This window comes from Tympanuchus pallidicinctus, unplaced genomic scaffold (genome assembly GCF_026119805.1).
Source record: "Tympanuchus pallidicinctus isolate F22 unplaced genomic scaffold, pur_lepc_1.0 scaffold32, whole genome shotgun sequence".
NCBI classification, from domain to species: domain Eukaryota; kingdom Metazoa; phylum Chordata; class Aves; order Galliformes; family Phasianidae; genus Tympanuchus; species Tympanuchus pallidicinctus.
Window position 1 is genome coordinate 3,290,032 of NW_026294750.1, and position 20,856 is coordinate 3,310,887.

The 20,856-nt window shown below is 54.9% G+C and overlaps 1 protein-coding gene across 3 annotated transcripts in view; it reads left to right on the plus strand.

Moving 5' to 3' along the window:
* Positions 1–7,938: 7,938 nt before the first annotated feature.
* BLACAT1 (BLACAT1 overlapping LEMD1 locus) overlaps positions 7,939–20,856 on the plus strand; it is a 29,319-nt gene continuing 16,401 nt past the window's right edge. Inside the window, exon 1 of one of the 3 annotated variants that reach the window (XM_052698345.1) lies at positions 7,939–9,589. In XM_052698345.1, coding sequence (XP_052554305.1) covers positions 9,561–9,589 — 29 coding nt within the window. In that variant the 5' untranslated portion in view covers positions 7,939–9,560. The other 2 variants (XM_052698348.1, XM_052698346.1) reach the window with 2 other exon arrangements.

A 20,856-nucleotide genomic window follows, 5' to 3' on the forward strand; every position in this document is an offset into this window, starting at 1 on the left:
AATTAATTGGTTTTGTGTATGAACCTGAGGGGTGTGCAGGGGAATTAATGTGGCTGGGGGAGGGATAGGGGTGCCAACAAGACACCCGTGCGGGGAAGGGACAAAATCCATCTGCACAGAGAACAGGGAGAGTGGCGCTTTGTGGGGAAATCCTATTGCAGGGAAACACGTGGGATCTGCTCTGAGACCCCACAAGGAAAACTGTCCAGAAGAGATATGGGCTTCTTTAGTTCTGCTGCTGCCAGAGCTCCTTTTTCCCTTTTCCTTTTTGAACGTGGGAGTCTTGGGAGACTTGCTGACTCTCGTTTCTTATATTAGAACCATCAAGTTTTGCTGGGAGACGTTTGGAGGAACGGGGAAGTGGTTCACAGATGGCACTGCAAGAAGCATAAAGTTGAGCCCCAGTGGAGGAGCAGCTTTCCAGGCTGCTTAAAACACCATTTTGTTTGTATTAAACTTGTCCCATAGCAACACCCAGCCAAGACCCACAGCCTTTAGTAATGCTTTAGGGCAGGCTCTTGTGGGGCAAAATACTCAGCGCCAGCCCTGCAGTCGGCTCATTTTGGGGTTGTTGGAGCTCACGGGGCTGAACGAACGGGCTTTGACATGGAACTCGCCCCCAGAAATGGACTCTAAGCTCGAGAAATGCTGCCCCAGCAGGAGGTGACAAAGCCCAGCCTCACCATGGGGCTTTGCACCCTTTGCCCCTCGGATGGAGGGGGAGCAGTTGGGGGGATGCAAAGCCAGAGGTGCAACGTGCAGGCTTGAAGCCTGCCCTCCCTTCACCCCTGGTCAATGAGTACCCGGTCATGTGGCTGCAGAGGCAGTGGGGCTCGGGGTGACACAGCCATGAAGCCCTTTGCCTCCAGCTGCCACCTCACCCTTCCCCTCTATGCAAAAAGCAGGCAGCCCAGGGGGGAGATGGCTCAAACACTTCTGTGCCATTCCCAGCAGAACAACTGCTGCCGTGCCCTGCGTACCGCAGTGCTGAGGCCACCTGGCACTGGGATTCTATCCTAAAACAGAAAGCAGAGGAGATCCCCAACACGAGCCATGGCTAATTAAGGAGAGGAAGCCCCCGCATCAAAAAAAGGGGCAGAGAAAAAGGCGATGTGAGAAGGGCAGGAATGTTACAAGCAATTAGCAGCAGAGACACGAGCTCGCTGGCTGTGTCACACAAGCTGCTTATTGGTGCATGACGTTCCCCATCAACATAAATTACAATAATCACCGTGCCGAGGAAGGGCTCGCTGTGAGCCTGCTGGCTTCGGGAGGAGGATGTGCAGTAAAGGAGGGGTGGTGGATTCCCAGAGCTGTGTATCCAAAGGCTCCATGGGTGTGATGGGCTTGTTTTTACCTGGGCCAAGAGCGCAGCAGGGTCACAAGGTCCCAATGAGACTTTATGCCTGCTGATGGGCTGAGTCCATTCCACCAATAGTAGCCCAAAGCAAAGTTGTCCCTCAGCGTGTGCTCTGTGGAGGGCAATGCAAACTGAGGCTGCTGCTGTAGAATTTGGCACCCACAGCGGGTGCCTCTGCAGTTGCATTTGCAAGGCAGTGCCTGCAGGGCGGTTTTCAAACGGGCCAACTTAATGGCTGAGCAAAAGGCGTGCGTGGTTGTTTCTGGGGAGCTTTTTCCTTGAAATTACATCGGGGCTCTGAGGTTGTTTTGTTGTGGTGAAACCCCGTAGTGAAATCCTTGTGGGACGGCAGAAAAAAATCAGGGGTGAAGTGGGCTCAGCGCCATTAGGGGTGTTTTATACAAAAAGAATCTGGCAGGGAAACTACAAGACCTTGTGCAAGTCCATGGCTGTGACCAGCCCAGTTCATGCTGGGGGAGATTTTGCTTAGCAATCCTTCTCCTCCTCCTCCAGTGATGCATTTCCTAACCTGCCTCTCATCTGCTGCAGTCAGGGCAGCACTGGCTCTGCTCTATGCGTGCTCCTGGCACAGCCCTGGGGTTCCTCACAGGTTCCAGACCAAAAGTCTGTTTCTCCAGCTGCCCACATGCAACAGACAGCCTCTCCCCAGCATCCTGCATCCTCCCTCCAGGTAGATGTGATCCCATTAGTGCTGTGCCCTATAAGATCACTCACCCTCCTGCAGTCCACCCCCAGAAACACTCCAGCTGTGTACTAAGCCCCTTTCCTCAGCTGGAAGGGATGCTCCCTCTGTTTGCAGGCTGCAAGCAGGGTGTTTTCCAGGAGCAGTAGGGAAACTGAAGCATCCTGATTGGCATTTTAATCACAGACCTGAGGGTTTTGTCAGGGCTGCTCCTCTCAGAGCCTCCCCTGTCACTGAATGATATCAGCCAGCTCAGGGACAGCAGGAAGAGAGCATCCCAGCCATGCAAGGGTTCAAACCTGCCTGAGGATGGGGCACAGGAGCGTAGCACAGCATGAGGGCCAGGGCATTGCTGGCCTCGTGGAGCTGCTCCATGTGTGGCTCCCGGCCAGATCATTAAATCCTCCCTCGTGGTTGTGAGGCCCCAATGGGGACATTGCATCCATCCGTGGGAGAGAGGGGGGAGAGAGCTGAGGGGCACCAAGGAGGAAAGGAGCAGCAAAAGCATCCCTTGCAGATGAAACAACAAAGCTCCAGACCCAGTTAAGGAAGAGATGGGCCACCAAAAAGTGCTCTGCCCAGTGGGCATCACTGCCTCCACGGGAGAGATTGGGAGCCCCAGGCTGCAGCCCAGCGCTCACACAGCCAAGTCCTGTCAAACCTTGTATATACAGGAGTGGATTCTTTGTGACAGCCTAGGCTGGAGCCTGGGTGAAATGGCAGCAGCACGAATGTGCTGCACTCACAGAGGAAACGCAGTCAGCTCCAGGGGGATCTCACCTGCCTCCCCCTGCAGCCCTCTTTCCCTGCACAGTGACCCCCAGCTGCTTGCAGACACGTTTTCCCCACCGCTAAGCTCACATGGGCATGCATGTGTGCTGCTGCTCCAAGGCAAGTGGCTGCCTGGAGGTCTGCAGGGAATATTTCACAGTCACTGCATCCGGGCAGCGGTTCTCTTCTCCCTGACATTCAATAGCAGTGCAGGCAGCGAGTCATGGAAAGAAAATGTGTTCAATGCCTCCCCTGCCCGTGGATGGTTCCCCCTTGTGCACACGCAGGCATGTGGAAATCATCGCCCAGAGATGAGTGCTGTGCTTCAGTGACAGAGTGTTTTAATCTGAAAGCTGCTGCACAGTCAGGGGAAGCAGGGAAATGATCCATGCTGAGTGCCCAGCATGGCTTGGATGGGTCTGCACTCACCATGGGGCACCACAGGGCTCAGTAGCCACACCTGGGGTTATCAAGGGCCTGTGATGGCTGTGGGTCACCCAACTGCCCACCCTGACGTGCCATATCTCTGCTGGGCATCCAAAGACTCCTAGGGTGTAAATAGGCAAAGCGCAGTGGATGTTACCATTCCCATTTTGGAGGCAGTAGGAGAAATCCATGCAAGTTTGGCTGTTCTTTTTTAATGCAGACTGAAGCCCATTCCCAGTGCTGAGAGAGTTCCTCGTGGTCACGCTGTAAATACCTGATTATATTCAAAGCTGAGCCCCAATGAAGTGCATTCTGCTGCTGTCCCACCCATGAACTGACTCCCTGCAAACACCAATTGCTTTGCAGCTGTGGTCAGTGCACATCACTGCACAAGTCGATGGGCTGCATGCTGCACACACAGTACAGCCACCATCCACCACGTGTGTTGGCCCAGACACAGCTGACCATAGCAGCTATCAGGCCAAGTGGGGGAATCCAGCAGCAAGTCCTCCGAATTTTGCTGGTGGAGCATCACCATAACAACAAAACCACCAATCCAAGCCAGAGCTCCATGCACGTAGCAAACAGAAGCTGCCAAAGTAAGAAAAAGTAAAAATTGTGCACTGTTTCCTCTAGGATCCTACTGCAAATGCATTCCCCTGCAAAACTCCTGCAGGAAAGCCAGACAAATGCACATCAGGCACTTCTGCTCTGCAGAGGTTCTTCTCCAAGCTGTGGGACCTGGGGGGAACTGAGCTTTGCTGTGAGCTCTGCAGGTGCTTCCCAGGGCTCAGAGCAGCCCACATGCCAGCAATGGGTGCTCTGCTCTGCTTCCAAAGCAACCCAGGGGAGATTGCCCCTGCAAGTGGACCTTGTCCCCTCTGACCCTGCATGTGCAGGCAGAAGATAAGGTATTTATTCAGGGAACAATCCATCTCTGTCCCACTGACTCACTGACAAGGTTCCCTTTTCCAGTCAGTTCATGGGGTGAGCCATAGGGTGGGTGCTCCGTCCTCACTGCTAGGAGCAGACGAGTAAGCACAGCACGTGCCTTCAATCTCTGCTTCCTCCTGGGAGCTGGGGTCAGAGGGCTGCAAAGGGTGTCCCTGGGCAAATTCAATGCACCAAATGCTTCTCTTCTCCAGCAGGCAACAGAAACACCAGCAGGGCACATCTCCTGCCAACAGAAAGTGGAAGTCCCTGCTTGGACTGAAATATGCTGTGATTAAGAATGGAGCAATCAGAAGCCCAATCTTCCAGCCCGATCCAATAAGACCCCCATCAGCAGAGCATAAACTTCTGGCCTAGGCAGTGCAGGAGATTTGGATGCAGAATAATAGTGGCTCTCCCCAGCCTTCCCCCCATAGGGATGGATGGATGGATGGATGAATGGATGGATGGATGGATGGATGGATGGATGGATGGATGGATGGATGGATGGATAGATGGATGGATGGATGGATGGAAGGGAGGAGCCCCGGCAGCAAGCTGGCACTGTGCAATGAGAACAGCTTGGGTGTCACCAGCAAGGGACTCCCTCTCTGCTGCCTGTGACAGCCTCAGGAAGCTCAGCCAGGGTTTGCTGCTTGCCTCGCAGTCTGTTAGCTATTTTCAGCCCAAATGAGGAATCTAGCCCAGTTCTGGCTTCCCAAAACATTGATGCAGGCAGAAGCTTCGGCAGCATGCGAGGGATGATAAATGCCAGTACATCTCCAAAAAGCCAGGGGAGGGTTTGGGCTGCAGGTCTGCGAATGGGCACAGTGAGCACAGAGCAAAGCAGGATGGAGGTGGGAGCATGCCCAGAAAAGGTGGCTGGATATCTTGGAGTGGGGTGGGCACACAGCCCCATTTCCATGCTGGTGCATGTGCCAGCCCCCACCTCACTGCTGTAATTAGGGAACTGGAGCAGCTGGCAGCAGAGTGAGCTGAAAAAAATATCACACACAGCTGCCTATTGCTGTGAGCATGTCCTTCCCTCCTGGGCAGGTATCAGCTGCTGTAGCAGAGGGGGCTGCTGGGGCAGGGGGCTGCAGCCACAACACCCATGAAATCAAATAGCTGGCTAGTAAAAACAAAACTGGTTATGTAGGCAAGCATTTTCCCCCTCTTTTCACTGTACCTGCATCCTACGTTTGTGCACATGCAAAGGTGATGACAGGCAGAGAGATGTTCCTGGTGGTGAGACAAAGCCCTGCAGGACAGCCTGAGCCCCAGAGCTGCTGTTGGGGCATCTGCCCAGCAGAAACCCTCATGGGCTGCTGGCACGCAGCTTCTGCAAGGCAGCCTCCGGGGAGAACCTACAGCACAACCTCCTTCTGGCTGCACGCACCCATTATTTCATTAGTGCTGTAATTGCCCAGCCAGTAAGTGCTGTAACGGCATGTTGAGGCTCCTCTCCTGTTCACATGCTGCACACCTGCTATAAACACAGCCTGAAATCATCTCCCCTGACAGGCTGCAGAGAAACTTTCCCTCTGATTCCTTCTGGTTGGGGGAGCTTTGATCTGTTCTGACACAAGCTGACTGCTCCGTGGATGGGGCTGCAGCACAGTGCTCTCCTCAGGTCCCAACCTGATCCTGCCCCTGGCTGCTTTGGTTTGGTGAGCTCTGAGCCTGCACAAGGCTGCAGGCAGACAGACATTCATTGCAGTCATTTCTGGCTTGTGGGCAAAGCATGAGGCTGCTCCACTGCATCCTGCCCTGAATGACCAGGAGCGTTTCCAAATGGAAAGTGGCAGTGGTGGATGGGATGTCACGTGTGTGACTCCACCAGAAAAAAAGCAAAATACATATTTTAGGCAAGAAAGCTCTGGATACATCTCTGCTCTTGTTGTCTCACAGATCACATCAATCCACACCACAGAAGAGGTCTGTATTTGCAGATGCTGAGCCTGATTCTGCTTGTGCTCATGCTGCTTCAAGCCAGGAATAAAGTCCATAAAGCTACTTCAATGTAGAACTGAGAGTGAGAGAAAATACCAGCTCTGCTACCCAGCACTCAGCCTTCCCTCTCTTGGTTTAGTGCTTCTCCAAAGCCCCTTGGGTATAACCAGTGTATTTTTAGCTGTTTACTTATTAAACAAGCATAAGGGAGGGCTAAATGTCAAGGCATTTCTGCATACCAAGCTGGACTCTCTGCATTTATGCTGTCATACATTGGGATGCTGGAGCAAATGACTTCTGTGCCCTGGTCCTGGGGTCTGCCCACAAGCAGATGCTGCTTGTAACCCCCCAAAGAGCTGGGAGCTGAGCACATCTGTCAGAGCAGTGCAACACCCACGTGTGATCCTCTATTGGGTTTTTACCATATTTCACCCCACAGTTAATAAAGGTGCCCCATCTCCAGTGGGGAAGAGGTGCAGGGCCTCGTTCAAGGCTGATGGGCACTGAGCAGGAGGAGCCCTCAACCATGAGGACAAATCTTGGCACCATTTCCTTGCTGCCAAATCCTTTATCCTCAGACTCACAAAATGCTTCAGGGAGATATTTTAGCACACTCAGCACTGAGGTTTTACAGGAGAGAGGTCTCACTGCTCATGGCCATGAGGATGCGAACAGGGGCTGTGCAACCCATTTGGTGCCAGACCCTGGGCAGCAGCCAAACTCTCCTGGCTGGGACAGAACCACTGATATGTGCCATGCACTGCAAAGTGCCAGCCATCCCTGCCCAGCTGGGAGGGTCTGTGGGGCTGGAGCAGCTGTCTGCTTCCCTTTCTGATAAGGCACAGCTGATTGATATGATGCAGCAGGTTGGGTTGGGCAAAGAACGGTGCTATGCCAAGCAGTCCTGCTTTCAGCTGCACCACCTTGGGTGAGAAACAAGGAGGATACGAGCAGCAGGACACAGAGGATGAGGAGATAGGGAGGGGTAGAGGGGTGTCCAGCTATCTGCAATGCCTCTCTGTGAAACGGGATAGAGGGTGGGCTGCACAGAGCTGCAGCAGATTCAAGTTCTGTTTGAAGGAGGAAAAATGGTTCCTGTACAACAGAGCTGCTGCATCCCCGGCCCGGAGCTGCACACTGCCTTTCTCTGAGGTGGAAAGATCCCCGAGCTGCAGGGATGGAACAGACATCCCAGGTAACCCCATCGGATTGGCGACGGCAGCAGCTGACACCACGGGCTGAGGCTTTCCCTGGGCTTTTATCCCTGTGTCCCGTATCCCTGCTCATCCTTTCTCAGCACGTCCCGCAGCCCCGCTCCGTGGCGGCTCCCAAAGCACCGCAGGAGTTTTTGGAAAATGCTTCCACCTCGTGGCTCTGTGCAGAAACGGCCGTCTGTCAGGTGCCAGGCTGCGCCCATCAGCCCAAAGCCAGGCAGGGGCGGCTCTGTGCCACCCCATTGCCGGTCCATCCGGTCCATCACCCCCCCGCCCGGGCTGAGCTGTGACACCCGGTCTCCTACCCGAGCTTCGTTGCTCCAAGAAACCCCCACAGCTCGCATTTCCCACCACCGCCCCGCAGTTTTGGCTGTTCTTATTGCATGGGGTGGGGGGTGACACATCCGCGGGTTTGCTCTGGGCCACAGCTGTTACACCTCGCCTGCAATATCTTGAAGTCAGACGACCCCTCCCTTGCAATTCCCGGGGGTCGCCTCCCTCCCCAGCTCTGCTCCTACTGCCCGCTAGCGGGTGGATTTGGGAAAAACACCTTCCGAGCTGTAGGAGCATCCCTCCAGTGGCTTTGGAAGAGCTCTGCGCTGCACCGCGCTGAAATACCCCACGGGAATCCCCATCCCTCCCCTCTGCGGAGCTCGGTGCTGCAGAAATCCACCTCGATGCGCTCTAGCAGTGGGATGCTTTCTCAATATTCACTGCAGCAGCTCCTGGAATTTGCAAGGCTGTAAAACTTCTGTAGCCAGGGATGCATTGCAAACAGTCCAACCGTATCACAGGTTGTGCAAGCGTTGCATTTCTTGCAGTTCACTGCAAATTTGCAGGAATTCACCTTGCTATTCATCCCAGTGCTGCAATAATGCGTTCTGTCCCTCCTCAGCAGTGTGCAATGTGTCTCTGTGCCAACAGCTTCAGTTTGCTTTGAGTCTTTGCCTCTGGGAAGCAATATCCCTGGGTTCAGCAGTGCTGCCAGCATCTGCATCCCATGCATTGAACACACGGCAAACCTCAGTTCCCAGCTCTTGCAATCTTGGGCTGAACCAAACAACGAAACAGATTTCCCCAATGGGATCTGCAAACAGAGCTGAATGATTCAGTGTTTGCTGGGGGTGAGCAGGATCCCTCTTTATTTTGTGACAGCAGCAGTGTAAAGTGATTACATTTCTTGCTCTCTGTGCTTTTGTTAAGAAACAAAGTCCATGAAGGCTGCAAATCCATTCTCCATGCTCCTCATGTGCACAACGCAAAGCGATTGTTACTTCTACTGCCAGCGCCACAGCTCCACGCTGTTGCATAGGGATGTGTCCAAGTGGGGGACTCTCATGTCAGTAAGGGACTCACATGTGGCAAGGAAAGTGGGTTGCAGAGAAAACCATCCCAGGAGGACCTGTGGAAGCTCAGCAGCTCCACCTGTGCGTGCAGAGCCCTGCGGAGCTCCTGGCCTCTTGCAGTGTTGCTGACTTAAAGGCTCAGCTATTTCACTGGGCAAGATCCATCTCGCACGGGCTGACACCGAGCAGGCAGGCAAGGGTGTGAAGGACTGGAACCGGGCTCCTCTTCCACAGAACAGATCTCACCTGCCTGGATACAGAGCTTGAAAGCAGGACCCGATCCTGCTGCCCTGGCTGCAGCTCAAAGGAAGAGCTCCACACAAATGGGGAAGGAAGCAGGGAGTGGTGAATTCGGGAAGCGCTTTGTTCCACCCATGCAGGCAATTGGCACGGATGGGTCTACAGGGGGTTAAGCAAAGGCCCGTGAAGAAACCTGCCAGCTCCGTGCATCGCAGTCCCGAAGGAAATTAAATGCCTCGTGCCATATGGTGCACAGCAAGGGGGGGGCTTTGGGGCAGCATCCACCCCAGTGCACGGGGCAGGTGCAAGCTGGGGGCTTCCAACCCCAGCAAGAAACACAGCCTGCCCAGCACAAAGCACGGTGATGGGGAAGCAGGGGGAAGGCTGACACATGTGCAGCCTAACCCACTGGTAGAGTAGTGGGGAAGCAGAGCCAATGGCTGCTTCTCATGCTCAGTGAGTCTGTCCACCTCCCTGCAACCCCCCCCCCCCCCCCCGCTTCGAGTCCTTAAGTTGCAGCTTTTAACTATCTCCGTGTTCAAAGCAAATGTGATGCTCAGCGGGAACAGAAGGCAGCGCCTGCCGGCAGGTGGACGGCATGGAAAGAGCGGACAGCGATGATCCCGGCAGGACCGGCTGCTGAGAGGTACGTCCTTCCGAGGCGGGGATCCGAAAGCAATCACATTTGGGATTCAAACTCGGAGCAGACTTGAATTTTCCAGCAGGGGGAATATGGAAATCTGGCTGAAATGATTCATCCCCTTCCCACCCCTCCCATACAATCCCCGCCGCTCTCCCTCCCGCTGGGTGCCGTCGTGTCGCTGTCTGTGTGTCGGTGTCCCGGTGGCACTGTGGGGCATTGCAATATTGGCTGCTGCAGGGAGCTGAGCTGGGATCTCCCCGGTAAGATCCGTCCTCGGGGAACTGGGTGCTGCCCTGCTTCGTGCTTAGTGTGCAGTGAGGGGTCCCCGATGCTCCCAGGGGGGCAGGGAGGGATGGGCAGGAAGGGAAGTTCTGTTCTCTGTCTCCTATTGATGAGTTCTATTCCATTTCCGAGGGCTGAGTTCTATTCCCCTCTGCTCTCACAGCACACCCTGATCTGGTGATGCCTTCATCTGACCCTGTAACGGGGTGCCAGGCTGGGGGGTGGGAAGGGAGAACTGGCCTTCCCCTCCCCATTGCACCCATGTGGGTTAAGTGAGCTGTACTGCGTGCTGACCTCGGGTTGTGCTGGGGGGGATGCCCTCCCATTTGGGTGTGGAGGGGGTTTTGTACAGCCCCCGAGTGCTGTGTGGCTGCATCTCTGCAGAGGGCGGCAGGGATGACACCAGAGTGGCAAAACCCTTTGCTGGGGGGGGGGAGAAAGTAGTGACTTCTTCCCCACTGCTGGGTTGGAAGTGCGTGGGGCTTATTGCCCCCCCCAGTTAGACACACAGAGCTGCTTTCTCAAGCAGAATTAAAGAGAGGAAGAGCCATAGGGGTGCCCCAAGCAGCACCTGTCTGATTTCTGGGCAGCTTGGAGGAACTTTGGTGCTCTCGATTTTTCGGCACAATCACAGCTGCGCTCTGCCCCAGCGCAGGGCAAGGCGCTGCAAGCAGGATGCGCTCAACCCCGCTGCTGTTTCCAATCCCCACGGCTCCGGTGCCGGTGTGGGGCTGCTTTGTGTCCGTGTCTGATGTCTCAGTGGCGAGGTCGGTGCCGTCAGGTGGCGCTTGGGAATAGGCGGCAGCGCTGCGGGACGAACTTGTTGCTGAGGGATGCGCGGGCACCGGGACGCAAAGCCGAGCATCGGCCGCGCTGTTCTGCGAGGTGATGGGGAGAGAGAAGAGGAGGGGGCAACGCGCAGAGCCGTGCGCGGTTGGAGATGGGGAGATAAGCGTGAAAGCTTTTCCTGTGCTGTACTGGAAAGTGTGATTTTAAGTACAGGCTGTTTCTTCAGCTTTAAACCTGTCTGGCATGTGATTGCAGCCTCGTCACCTCGTGGGCTTTGCTTGCATGAGGTGCTCCGTGCACGTGGTGTAACGTGGGGCTGTGCAGGGTGAATGTCTGTGAGCAGGCTGAGAGCCTCAGTGTGCAACTTGTGATCAGCAGATGCTTGGGGTGCGGAGCAGAGCATGCCCCTGTGGTCTCCATAAACCTATAGCAGCCGTATAGCAACCTGCAGCAATAGCAGCCCTGCAAACCTCAGTCAGCACCCAGCACAGAACCCACAGCTTGATCAACCCAAACCATCCCAAATGCCACAGAGCTGCTGCACCCGTGTGCCACCTCCCTGCCCCACAGGGGAAAATCCACCCCAGTGCAAGGGAATGGGGTCAGGGAGAGGAGATGCAGTTAGGACTGTACATCTGCTCTCCACTTGTAGGGTCAAGGGAGGGTTTGCCATCACCCAGGGCAGATACAGCTCTCCTAACCTCTCTGTTGACTTCCAGCCCAGAGGACAAAGAGTGACAGGGCTTTGGGACGCTGTTAGACGCATAAGGTGTTTTTGGGGGATCCCAAATGCAGTGGTGTTTTGGGGGATCTGAAGCACAATGGCGTTTCTGGCAATCCGAAATGCCACGGCATTTTTGCAGCTTTGCATAAGTGTACAGAAAACAGAGAGAAGCTGAGGAAGAAAAGAGCTGCTCTGACAGCAGTAAGAGCATTCACGTCGGGGTCTGCATGCTGTTTCACTGTGGTAGATCTGATGCAACTTTCATCCAAAGATAATAAACCTCCAGTGTGATCACAGCCCTGCTCAGAAGGCAGATGGGGCAACGGGGTCAGGGCACAACAGGGTTCCCCCCCGTGTCACCAAGATGCACAGCAGCAGAACCAGCACCTTTCAGCGCATCTGGAGCAGTGCAAACCCCAGGCCTCATTCCCCCAGCTGATCCCATGGGTGCACACAGCCTGTGGCATCGCCCTGGAGCCCCACGGAGAGCGGTGTTAACCAGCAGCAAGGGATCACGTCCCCTGTTAATCAGCATTTAATTAAAGGACATGCTGACATTTGGAAATCAGAAACAATTCTCCTGTGTGGGCCGTCTCTCTCTGCTGCTCGCCTCTTCTCTGAATCACTCGCTGACATTTTGCCAGATTAGGATGTGTGTGTCTCTCTCTCTCTCTTCCTCCTTCCTTATGAAAATAAATGGAAAAGGAGATGCACAGCCACCACCGCTCCCAAGGGAGGGGATGGAGGAGCCGGGACGTCGCTGGGGAGCAGCTCCCAATCCAGCTGCCACTATGGCACAGCAGCTCCATGTGGGGCAGGTGGGGCTGTGGGTGCTGAGCAGGGTCACAGCCCACCTTGGCATGCAGCAATATAGCAGCTCCCCATCTGGAGAGCTGTGCAGGCACCTCCACGTGCAGCCCACCCCGTGCTGCTCCTCCTCTCAGCCCCAAACCTCTCGCCTTGCATTGCGTTGCATTGCAGGAGAGCAGCAAAGCCTGGTACCCAGCGAGGTGCCCCCTGCTCCCACACCTTCTGCTGCTCTTGAAACGGGGCCAGCATTTTTGTTTATCCCTCAGCTCTATGCCAGAGCTGGGAAAATGCAAACAGCGGCGAGGGATGGGGGAGGAGGAGGGATGTGGGGGGGAACCCTCACCGCTCGCTTCCCCTTGGCTGCTCATTTCAACCTTCTTTCAAGCAGAAATTACTCACATTAATCAAGAGTGAGAATGTGTTTGCAGCCCTGCAGATTTGGCAGCGTGGAATCAAATTCCATCAGTAGCAGCAGGAGGACAGGAGCCTGTATCTCTGCTGTGCACAGCCTAATAGAGCCATTGCCAGAGGAAATTGGATCTGAGAACTCCCCTAAATTAATCTACCCTTTAAAAAAATGCCAGGAGATCTACATGACAAACGAGCGTTTGCAATGGGAACTGATGCAAACATCCAGCACATCGCATCCCTGTGATCCCCTTCTGCTTTTCAAGGAGGCACAGGAGCAGCCCCAGCTGGTGGGTGGGGGTCCCAACTGGGGCCTGAAAGCTGCTGGAACTGAGCAGAGGTGCAAGGTGAGCACTGCCCTTTTTGCAGGCTGGGAACTGGTTGTGTGCTATACATGGAAAGGCAGCATCCGTGGAGGAGCAGAGTGGGGTGCAGCCAGGCCTGGGGCCACAGGGCTGGGTCCTCACACCGTGACATGGGGCACAGTGAGCAGGAGGAGGCTTCGTGGCTTTGGTTTGTGGAGTTGGGGCGCAGGTGCTGCAGCCCGCTGTGCTTTAATAGAGCTGCTGCTGCTCCAAGGTGATTGCTACTTTATTGGCTTGTTTTTAGCCGTGCGGCCGAGCTGAGAGGAAGATGGATGGGGCTCATCTTGGGTGAGACTTCTGCTTTGCAGCAGGGGCTTGGGCACGGGGCTTTGAAAGCTGCAAACAGTGAATCTCCCTGCTGCAAAGCAGGATGCTCACAGGCACCTGCCCAGGGAACGGTCCCAAGGGTGGGCATTCAGTGAGATAAATGGGCGCAAGCCCAAGTGCTGCTGGGGCTCAGCATCACCTGTTGTTTGGACCTTCCCCTTTATTTCTTCCATTGGTTACCTTCCTGCCCTCTGCATGAAGGCAGAGGGGACAAGGAGTGTGTCCTGTGCTGAGCTTCTCTTGGATATCTTTGCAGAAGGTGTTGTGGGCATTGGGTGTGAATTAGGTGTGCAGTATAGGTGGGCTCATGTGATTGCACGTGAGCAGGTCGATGTTTCAGTGGGGGTTTTGGCTCCCTGGAGAGAAGCTCTTCTGGGAGGTTTTCTTGCAGGAGCTTTGCTGGGAGCTGATGGAAAAGAATCAGCAAGGTGCCAGGCTGTGGCAAGAAGGGGAAAAGAAAACACCTGGTTGGTCTGAGCTGAAAAAGCATGTGGGTGCAGGCAGTGTGTGGCAATACCTGGTGTCCCCTGTGCCATGGAGAGCAGGGAGCAGGGGCAGCACACGTGTGCAGCACAGCCCAGCACGCAGTGAGCCCTTGGGGCTATCGATTGCCTTTACACCACAACCTGACAGATCCTCTTCTGGGGATGTAATGAAGATGGATGATCCCATCCCCTCACCGCAGTGCTTTGGGGAAGGGGGAAATTATCCACCACATCCTGGAGGGATGCTCTGCGCTCCTCTGCGCCTCGCACCCATCACTCATCTGATTTCCACCTCTCTCCACGTTTTGTTCCTCCTGACACCTTCCTGCCACTGCCTTCTGCTGCTCAGCGCCCACCAACCCACCTGGCACTGGCTGCAGACCTCACCAACAGGACGTGGAGTCTTTCTGCTAGGGGTCCCCATCCCAGGATGTGTGAAATACCAATGGATGCAGCTGAAGCTCTTGCACTGGATGCTTTGGGAAGCACACGCAGTGCTTCTTCCTCCACTGACCAGCAGTTGTGAATCCATCTTTTCAGCAACACCAGGCTTGAGCATCCGCGTGCCAGAAGGCAGTTGTGTAAGGCCATAAAAGTGATTTAAAGCGGGCCAGGGCTCTAAAAGAAAAGAAAAAAAAAGGAAGCTCGTATATTATCAGGTCTTTATTTCTCTTCTAGCTCCTACCCATTAGGATTCACATTTTCCAGCACAAACAACACAGTTGGAAATGCTTTTATATGAGAGCTGAGAATCCTCCTGACTCACAGGGCTGTGGGGAGGAGAAAAGATGGCCTAAGAGATGCAGAGCTGCCAGCACCCGGTGCAAAGCTCCTAAACCTTGTGGGACCCAATGCGTCCTGCTGCTCTCTGCTCTCACATCCACATCCTGCATTGCACAGAGATGAGTTAGGCAGTTCATCCCTGACCCCACACTGCTGCCATGCATCCCAGCCCCAAGGGCATGCAGCCATGCAGAGCCCTGGGGATGGGATTTCAGCCTCTCCTGTAGGACTCTGAGTTTGTTCCCTTCGGTTCACTGGGTGCCATCCAGCCAAGTTCCTCGAAGTGAGAAATACAGTCTTGCAGGAGGAATCATCCTGTAGGAAACACATGGTGCTGTTCCAGCCTCAGGAGTCCCCTTGGATGCTCACAGCTGAGCGATCACTCTTTCTCTTGGCTCAGGGAGCTCATTTCCTAAATGGTGCCGTCTCTACTGCAAGCACCAAGAGCTGCGTGGTGATTTTGAAGAAAATCACTCTGAAAATAGAGCACTGCCAGCACCTGCCTGGACATGGACACACTGCAACCTCAGCAATGGATTTCTGAATGCCTTTTGCCTGCAGCCCTGGGGCTGATTTTGCAGGACCATCTCAATAGGGAGCAATGCAGAGGGACTGAGGAGTGCAGACGTTTCCTCCTCCTGATGCTCTCAGCTCGCACAACTCGCTCTAACATCTGGCCAAGTTGTGTTCCATGGGCAAAACCAAGCTTTGCTGCTCAAGGCAGCCCAGCCTGACAGCTCCTGGGAGATCAGCTCCGCCAGCATCATTTCTTGGTGATAGCTCGCTCACAAAGGGGGAAAGAAATGGAAGCAAATCTTACATGACACATTTATTTTTGTCATCTATTTATTAGCTCAGAGCAAAAGTCCTGCTGCACTGCATTGTGGGGATTATGCAAATGAGGGACATCAAGACAATTAAAAAAAAGCCCAAGTGAGCACCGTGTCAGAGCTGAGCAGATGCCATGAGAGGTGCAGCAGCTCCTGACCTGATGCACCCACAGCTCACCCCGTGCCCAGCCCTGGCTGCAGGGAACCCATAGAGAAGTTCATTAACCCCATCAGCTAATGAGCTGCCCAACGCATCGCTCTCAAAGGTGTTTCGTCTGCGCCACGCTCAGGGAGGGATGCTCTGGGTGGACTCTGCTGTGTCCTCAGTGCTGTGCCCACCCGCAGCCAACAGTGCTTAAGCAGAATGGAGATCTCTGGGGTCACCAATGGGGCAGAAAGCGGAGAGGTGGCCTTGTCCCCATGCCTGTCCCCATGGCAGGGGATGGTGAGGCGATGCTCTGCTTGTTGGTGGTTGGACACAGACGTGGGAGGAGGATCTGTGGGGCACTGTGAGCCTGCAGCCTGCCTGACCCCCCTCCTGAGCCCCCCATTGGTACAACCAGGATTTATGAGTGCTTCAGAGAACGGATAGAAGCAAGCAGGAGAAAAGGTCCCAGATCCGACTTCTCTTTGCTCTCGCATAACACAGAAGCCTCAGGTTGTGCTTTTGGGGATTCGTTCCATTGGAACACCTTTATTGTGTCACAGGGACAGAGGAAGAGCTCAGGGCAGCCAAGGAGCTGATCCAGGCACAGCTCCTGGATGTGGGAAAACACCACTTCCACAGCGTGCATGGAGGAGACGTCAGCGAGTGGCACTCGGAGACACTGAGCAACACGGGGAGCAGCCGGGGAGCCGCGCTTCCGTCCGCTCCGTGCTAATTACACTCATTAGGGAAGGAGTGCTGTCTCCGACTTGGAGCCACAGCAGCTATTTTTAATTCCCTGCTGCCAAAAGCTCACCTCGGGGCGCTGGGGCGGATTTTCTCGAGGAGGCGAGGCGTATTTCTCCTCCCAGGTCAGAGGCTCTTTGTGTCTGCCTGGCTGGGAGACTGGGATGGAGACAAAGCAGGGGGAGGAACGGGGAGAGGGCACCGGGCGGCCCCAGTGCTGTGTCCCTGCTGTCCCCATCGCTGTGTTCCCACAGTCTTCATCACTGTATCCCCACTGCCTCCATCACTGTGTCCCCGCTGTCCTTATCACAGCATCCCCGTTGTCCCCATAACCGTACCCCTGCTGTCCTGGTCTCTGTATCCCTGCTGCCCCTATTGCTGTGTTCCCGTGGTCCCCATCACTATATCCCCGCTGTCCCTGTCACTGTATCCCCATCACTGTGTCCCTCTGTCCCCATCCCTGTATCCTCACTCTCTCCATCGCTGTGTCCTCACCGTCCACATCGCTGCGCCCCTGCTGTCCTTATCTCTGTATCCCTGCTGTACCCATCACTGTATCCCCACTGTCCCCACTGCAGTATCCCCATTGTCCCCATCACTTTATCCCTGCTGTCCCCATCACTGTGTCCTCGCTGTTCCTATCACAGTATTCCCATTGTCCCACAACCGTATCCCTGCTGCCGTTATCTCTGCATCCCCACTGTCCCCACCACTGCATCCCCATCGCTGTGTCCCTCTGTCCTCACTGTCCCCATCACTATATCCCTGCTGTTCCCATTACTGTGTCCCCATCACTGTGTCCCTACTGTCCCCATGACTGCATTCCCACTGTCCCCACCACTGCATCCCCACTGTTTCCATCACTGCATCCCCATCGCTGTGTCCCTCTGTCCCCACTGTCCCCATCACTATATCCCTGCTGTTCCCATTACTGTGTCGCCGTCACTGTGTCCCTACTGTCCCCACCACTGTATCCCCACTGTCCCCACCACTGTATCCCTTCTGTCCCCATCCCTGTATCCCCACTGTCCCCATCCCTGTATCCTCACTTCCCCATCCCTGTATCCCCACCATCCCCATTGCAGATCCCCCATTGTCCCCATCACTTTATCCCTGCCGTCCCCATCTCGGCATCCCCTCTGTCCCCGTCTCTGTGTCCCCTCTGTCCCGGTCTCTACATCCCCGCTGTCCCCGCCGTGGCCACACGCTGTTGCGGGGTGCGGCCGTGCGCTCGGCTCCGCAGCCCGGTGCGGCGCGAGTAGCGGAGGGTCCCTCTGCTCTGAGCTCACCCCGTCCCCAGGAAGGGGGGGAGGGAGGGAGGCCGCTGCCCACCGCCCCTCCCGCCCGCGCCACACACAGCCACACGATTCCCGACAACTAGGAGGACACCTATTCAGCACCGCTCCCGTGGCTTTTGTTCCATCTCCGCTCCGCCGACGAAACGCTTTCCCCCACTCCGCCCGACCGCGTGAAGTTCCTCTCTGTCATCACCTCCAGCGGAAAGTCCTGAAATAGAGGAGGAGAAGAGAGAGAGAGGAAAAAAAAAAAACCCAAAAAAGAATAAGCGGAAGAAAGTAAGGCAGCGTTTTTCTCTTTCTCTCTTTGTTCGGAGCGTTGCGTGGTGGGGTTGTGTGGGTGAGAGGCAGAAGTGCACCGGTGCACCCGCACCTGCATGCAGCAGTGCGTGCATTACCTGCACCGCCTCCTGCGGCCGCGCAGCAGCGCTGCAAAGAGCTTCTTCACCTCCTGCTTCTTGTGCTTTGGAAACGTGTCCGTGTGTGTGTCTGTGTGTGTGCAGAGGGGTGTAAATATTTACGTTGTAGCCAATAGACGGCACTGGCTTTCAGGGGTGCTGTTCTTGGGGACGAGGTGTGCTTAGCCAAAAAAGAATGTCAGTTCTCTTTGTTTTAGGGCAGAACGATCAGCAGCTGGTCAAAATTCATTAGGATGTGAATATCTGTGAAGACGACATGCATCTGTGTGCGTTCACCTTGCTTCTATGGGCACGGTTTGCATGCAGCACGTTAGCATACAGCTAAATGAGCTGAGGAGCCCCGCAAGTGTTGTATTTCAGCAGCAAGGTGGGCAGTTGTGTGAGTGCTCCTGCACATGTTGGTGTGCACGCATGCCAAGTTTTTTGTGTGTGTGCACACAGCACTTTTGCAGTTTGAAGTGCAAGAAGCAAGCAAAGGGAACGATCCGGTCTGCATGGAGCAGAAGCATGCACTGGAGAGCAAAGAGCTGATCTGTAAGAAAAAAAGAGCCGTGTGTCAGCGTATGAGGGAGAGATCAGGGCTCTGATGGAACAGCGTTTGGAGAAATCCTTCCTCTGGTTGGGAAGTTGCAGTTCAGACACAGTGCTGGCATTCGGCAGAGCAGGAGCGAGCGCGCTGGGTTTGCTGCGATGAGGTAATCCTGAGCAGAGATAAGGAAAGTGGTGCATGTATTAACCTGAAGGGAGCGGTGATGTCAGCAAAGGGGGAAGGAAATCAATGACTGCCAGGTAGGAATAGCCTTGATTTCGGTGTCGTTTGATCCCTGCTGTTATTTCATCCGTGCTTGGCTGCTGAAAGCAAAGGGAGAGCGGTGGAGTCTTGGGGGTGAAACGGTGTGGAGAAATAGAGTGGTCCCCAGTGGTTTGGGCAGGGGTTTGGTATGGGTAGCACAGAGACTGTATGCGTGTGAGTGTGTCAGTGTGTGTGTGCATGTGTGTGTGCAATGCCTGTCTGGGCTGCAATAGCACATTAAGGAGAATAAGCATTTTTCTCTGCTGGAAGCACAGGCGATGGTGAGGAGAGGGGAGGGCTGGGGGCCACGGGGAGCTGGAGGTGTCACCTTCTGGTGACAACATGCTGGCACTGGGCAGGGTGGGACCAGGACTGGGGTGGCTCTGGGCAGGGAGAAAATGTTTGATGTGGGCTCAGGGCACTTCCACATCACGCTCTGGGTCTGCACGTATGGTTTGTGTCCCCTTGGTTTGGCTGTCCCTTGTCACCTAGGAAGGAGCAGCTGGTGTCCAGCAGGGCAACCAAGAGAGGAAAGGTCTCCAAGGTGGAGGAGGGATGCTTTCTCTGTCAGGATTTGTCCTCATGCTAATAGGTGGCACGCTGTGTCACGGGTCCCCAATGAGTTGTCAGCAGAGCGTGACAAATCGCTGGGAACGGCAAACGACGGCAGACGAAACACAAATACCTCCTGTCTGCATCACCTCAGAGGTGACACCGCTCCTTTTTTCACGTGGGGGGAAGATGATCAAGGCTGAGCAGCGAGATGGGGATGAATCCATCGAGGGGAGCGCCTTCCCTGAGTGCCACCCCTGAGTGGGGACTCTGAGGACCCAGAGTGAGACCACGGCCACCAAGCTGGGCACAGATATTGGTGAAATAGGATACAAAGGGCTGCATGAGGTCACCTTTCCACCTCGCATGCCCCTGCATGGGCAGCCCATCACCTTCCCAGCTGCAGCTGGTGGAGCAGCACTCTGTGGGCAGGCTCTGGCTTCTCTCACTTGTGTCACTGCAATCCCCCAGTGCCAGAAAGAGGGGCTGGGGTTGCCTGGCTGCGGTGCAGGGCCCCGATGGGTGCTTCTGGCTGTGTCCTGCCCAGGAGCTGACTCACAGCTCAGGGCATCATCACAGGTTGCTGTGCTGCATGCTCTCATCCCCTGCCTGAGAAAGAACATTTCTCATCAGCCCTGTGTGCTCCTGCAACCCCAGACAGACCCCCCCCACACCTCGGCTGCAGCATCTCCTGCCTCACAGCCCAGACTTAATTACAGCTGGGAACTGAACTGGCTGTGACCAGGAATGTGCTAAAAGGCCTGGGAGGATCTTGTTAGTGAGTGACTTACCTGGATTCCCAAGCTGCGTTTGCCCTCTCCTAATGGGCTCTGTGGCAGTTTGTGGGAGCAGATCTGGGTCATTTTCTCCTCCCTTCCCTCTCTGCCTTTCTCATCCCTCCACTTGGAGATAAAGCTGGAGCAAACAGCCACACTGTATGCATGGGGCTGAGGGAACAGCAGGGTCTGTAATGGGATCCAGGACACAGCATGGTGGCTTTGGGCTCCCAGGGCTGTAAGGGCTTCAATTCAAGGGCAGGTCCTATTCTGAGATGCATCTGATGGGTTTGCAGAGCATGGAGACACGGAGGGGTCAAGTCAAATTGCAGATATTTTGAGAAGCAAAATCCTCTGGGGTTGGTGAGCATTTTGTTTCACCCATGCGTTGTGCTTCCAATCACCTGAAATGCGTTGGTTTTTTGTTTTGTTTTGGTTGGGTTTTTTGCTGAAAGCAAAGGAGAACTGAAAGTGACACTGTTCCAAATGGAAAAGCAGGAGAGCAAGCTTGCAACTTCTCAGAATTGGTTTTGCACCTGAAGCCCATTGGTCCAAACTGTCTGGATTTGCAGACTGTTCCTCCTGGCTCAGAGTTGAATGTTTCTGTGCAAACACTGCTGCTCCCCTAAGTCATCCCTGGAGCAGGAGGTCCTCTGGGATCCTGCTGCTGGCCAGGCTGAGCTGATGGGAGGTTTTGCTACAAAATTCCCTGAGTTAAGGGCATACAGGGGCCTGGACCC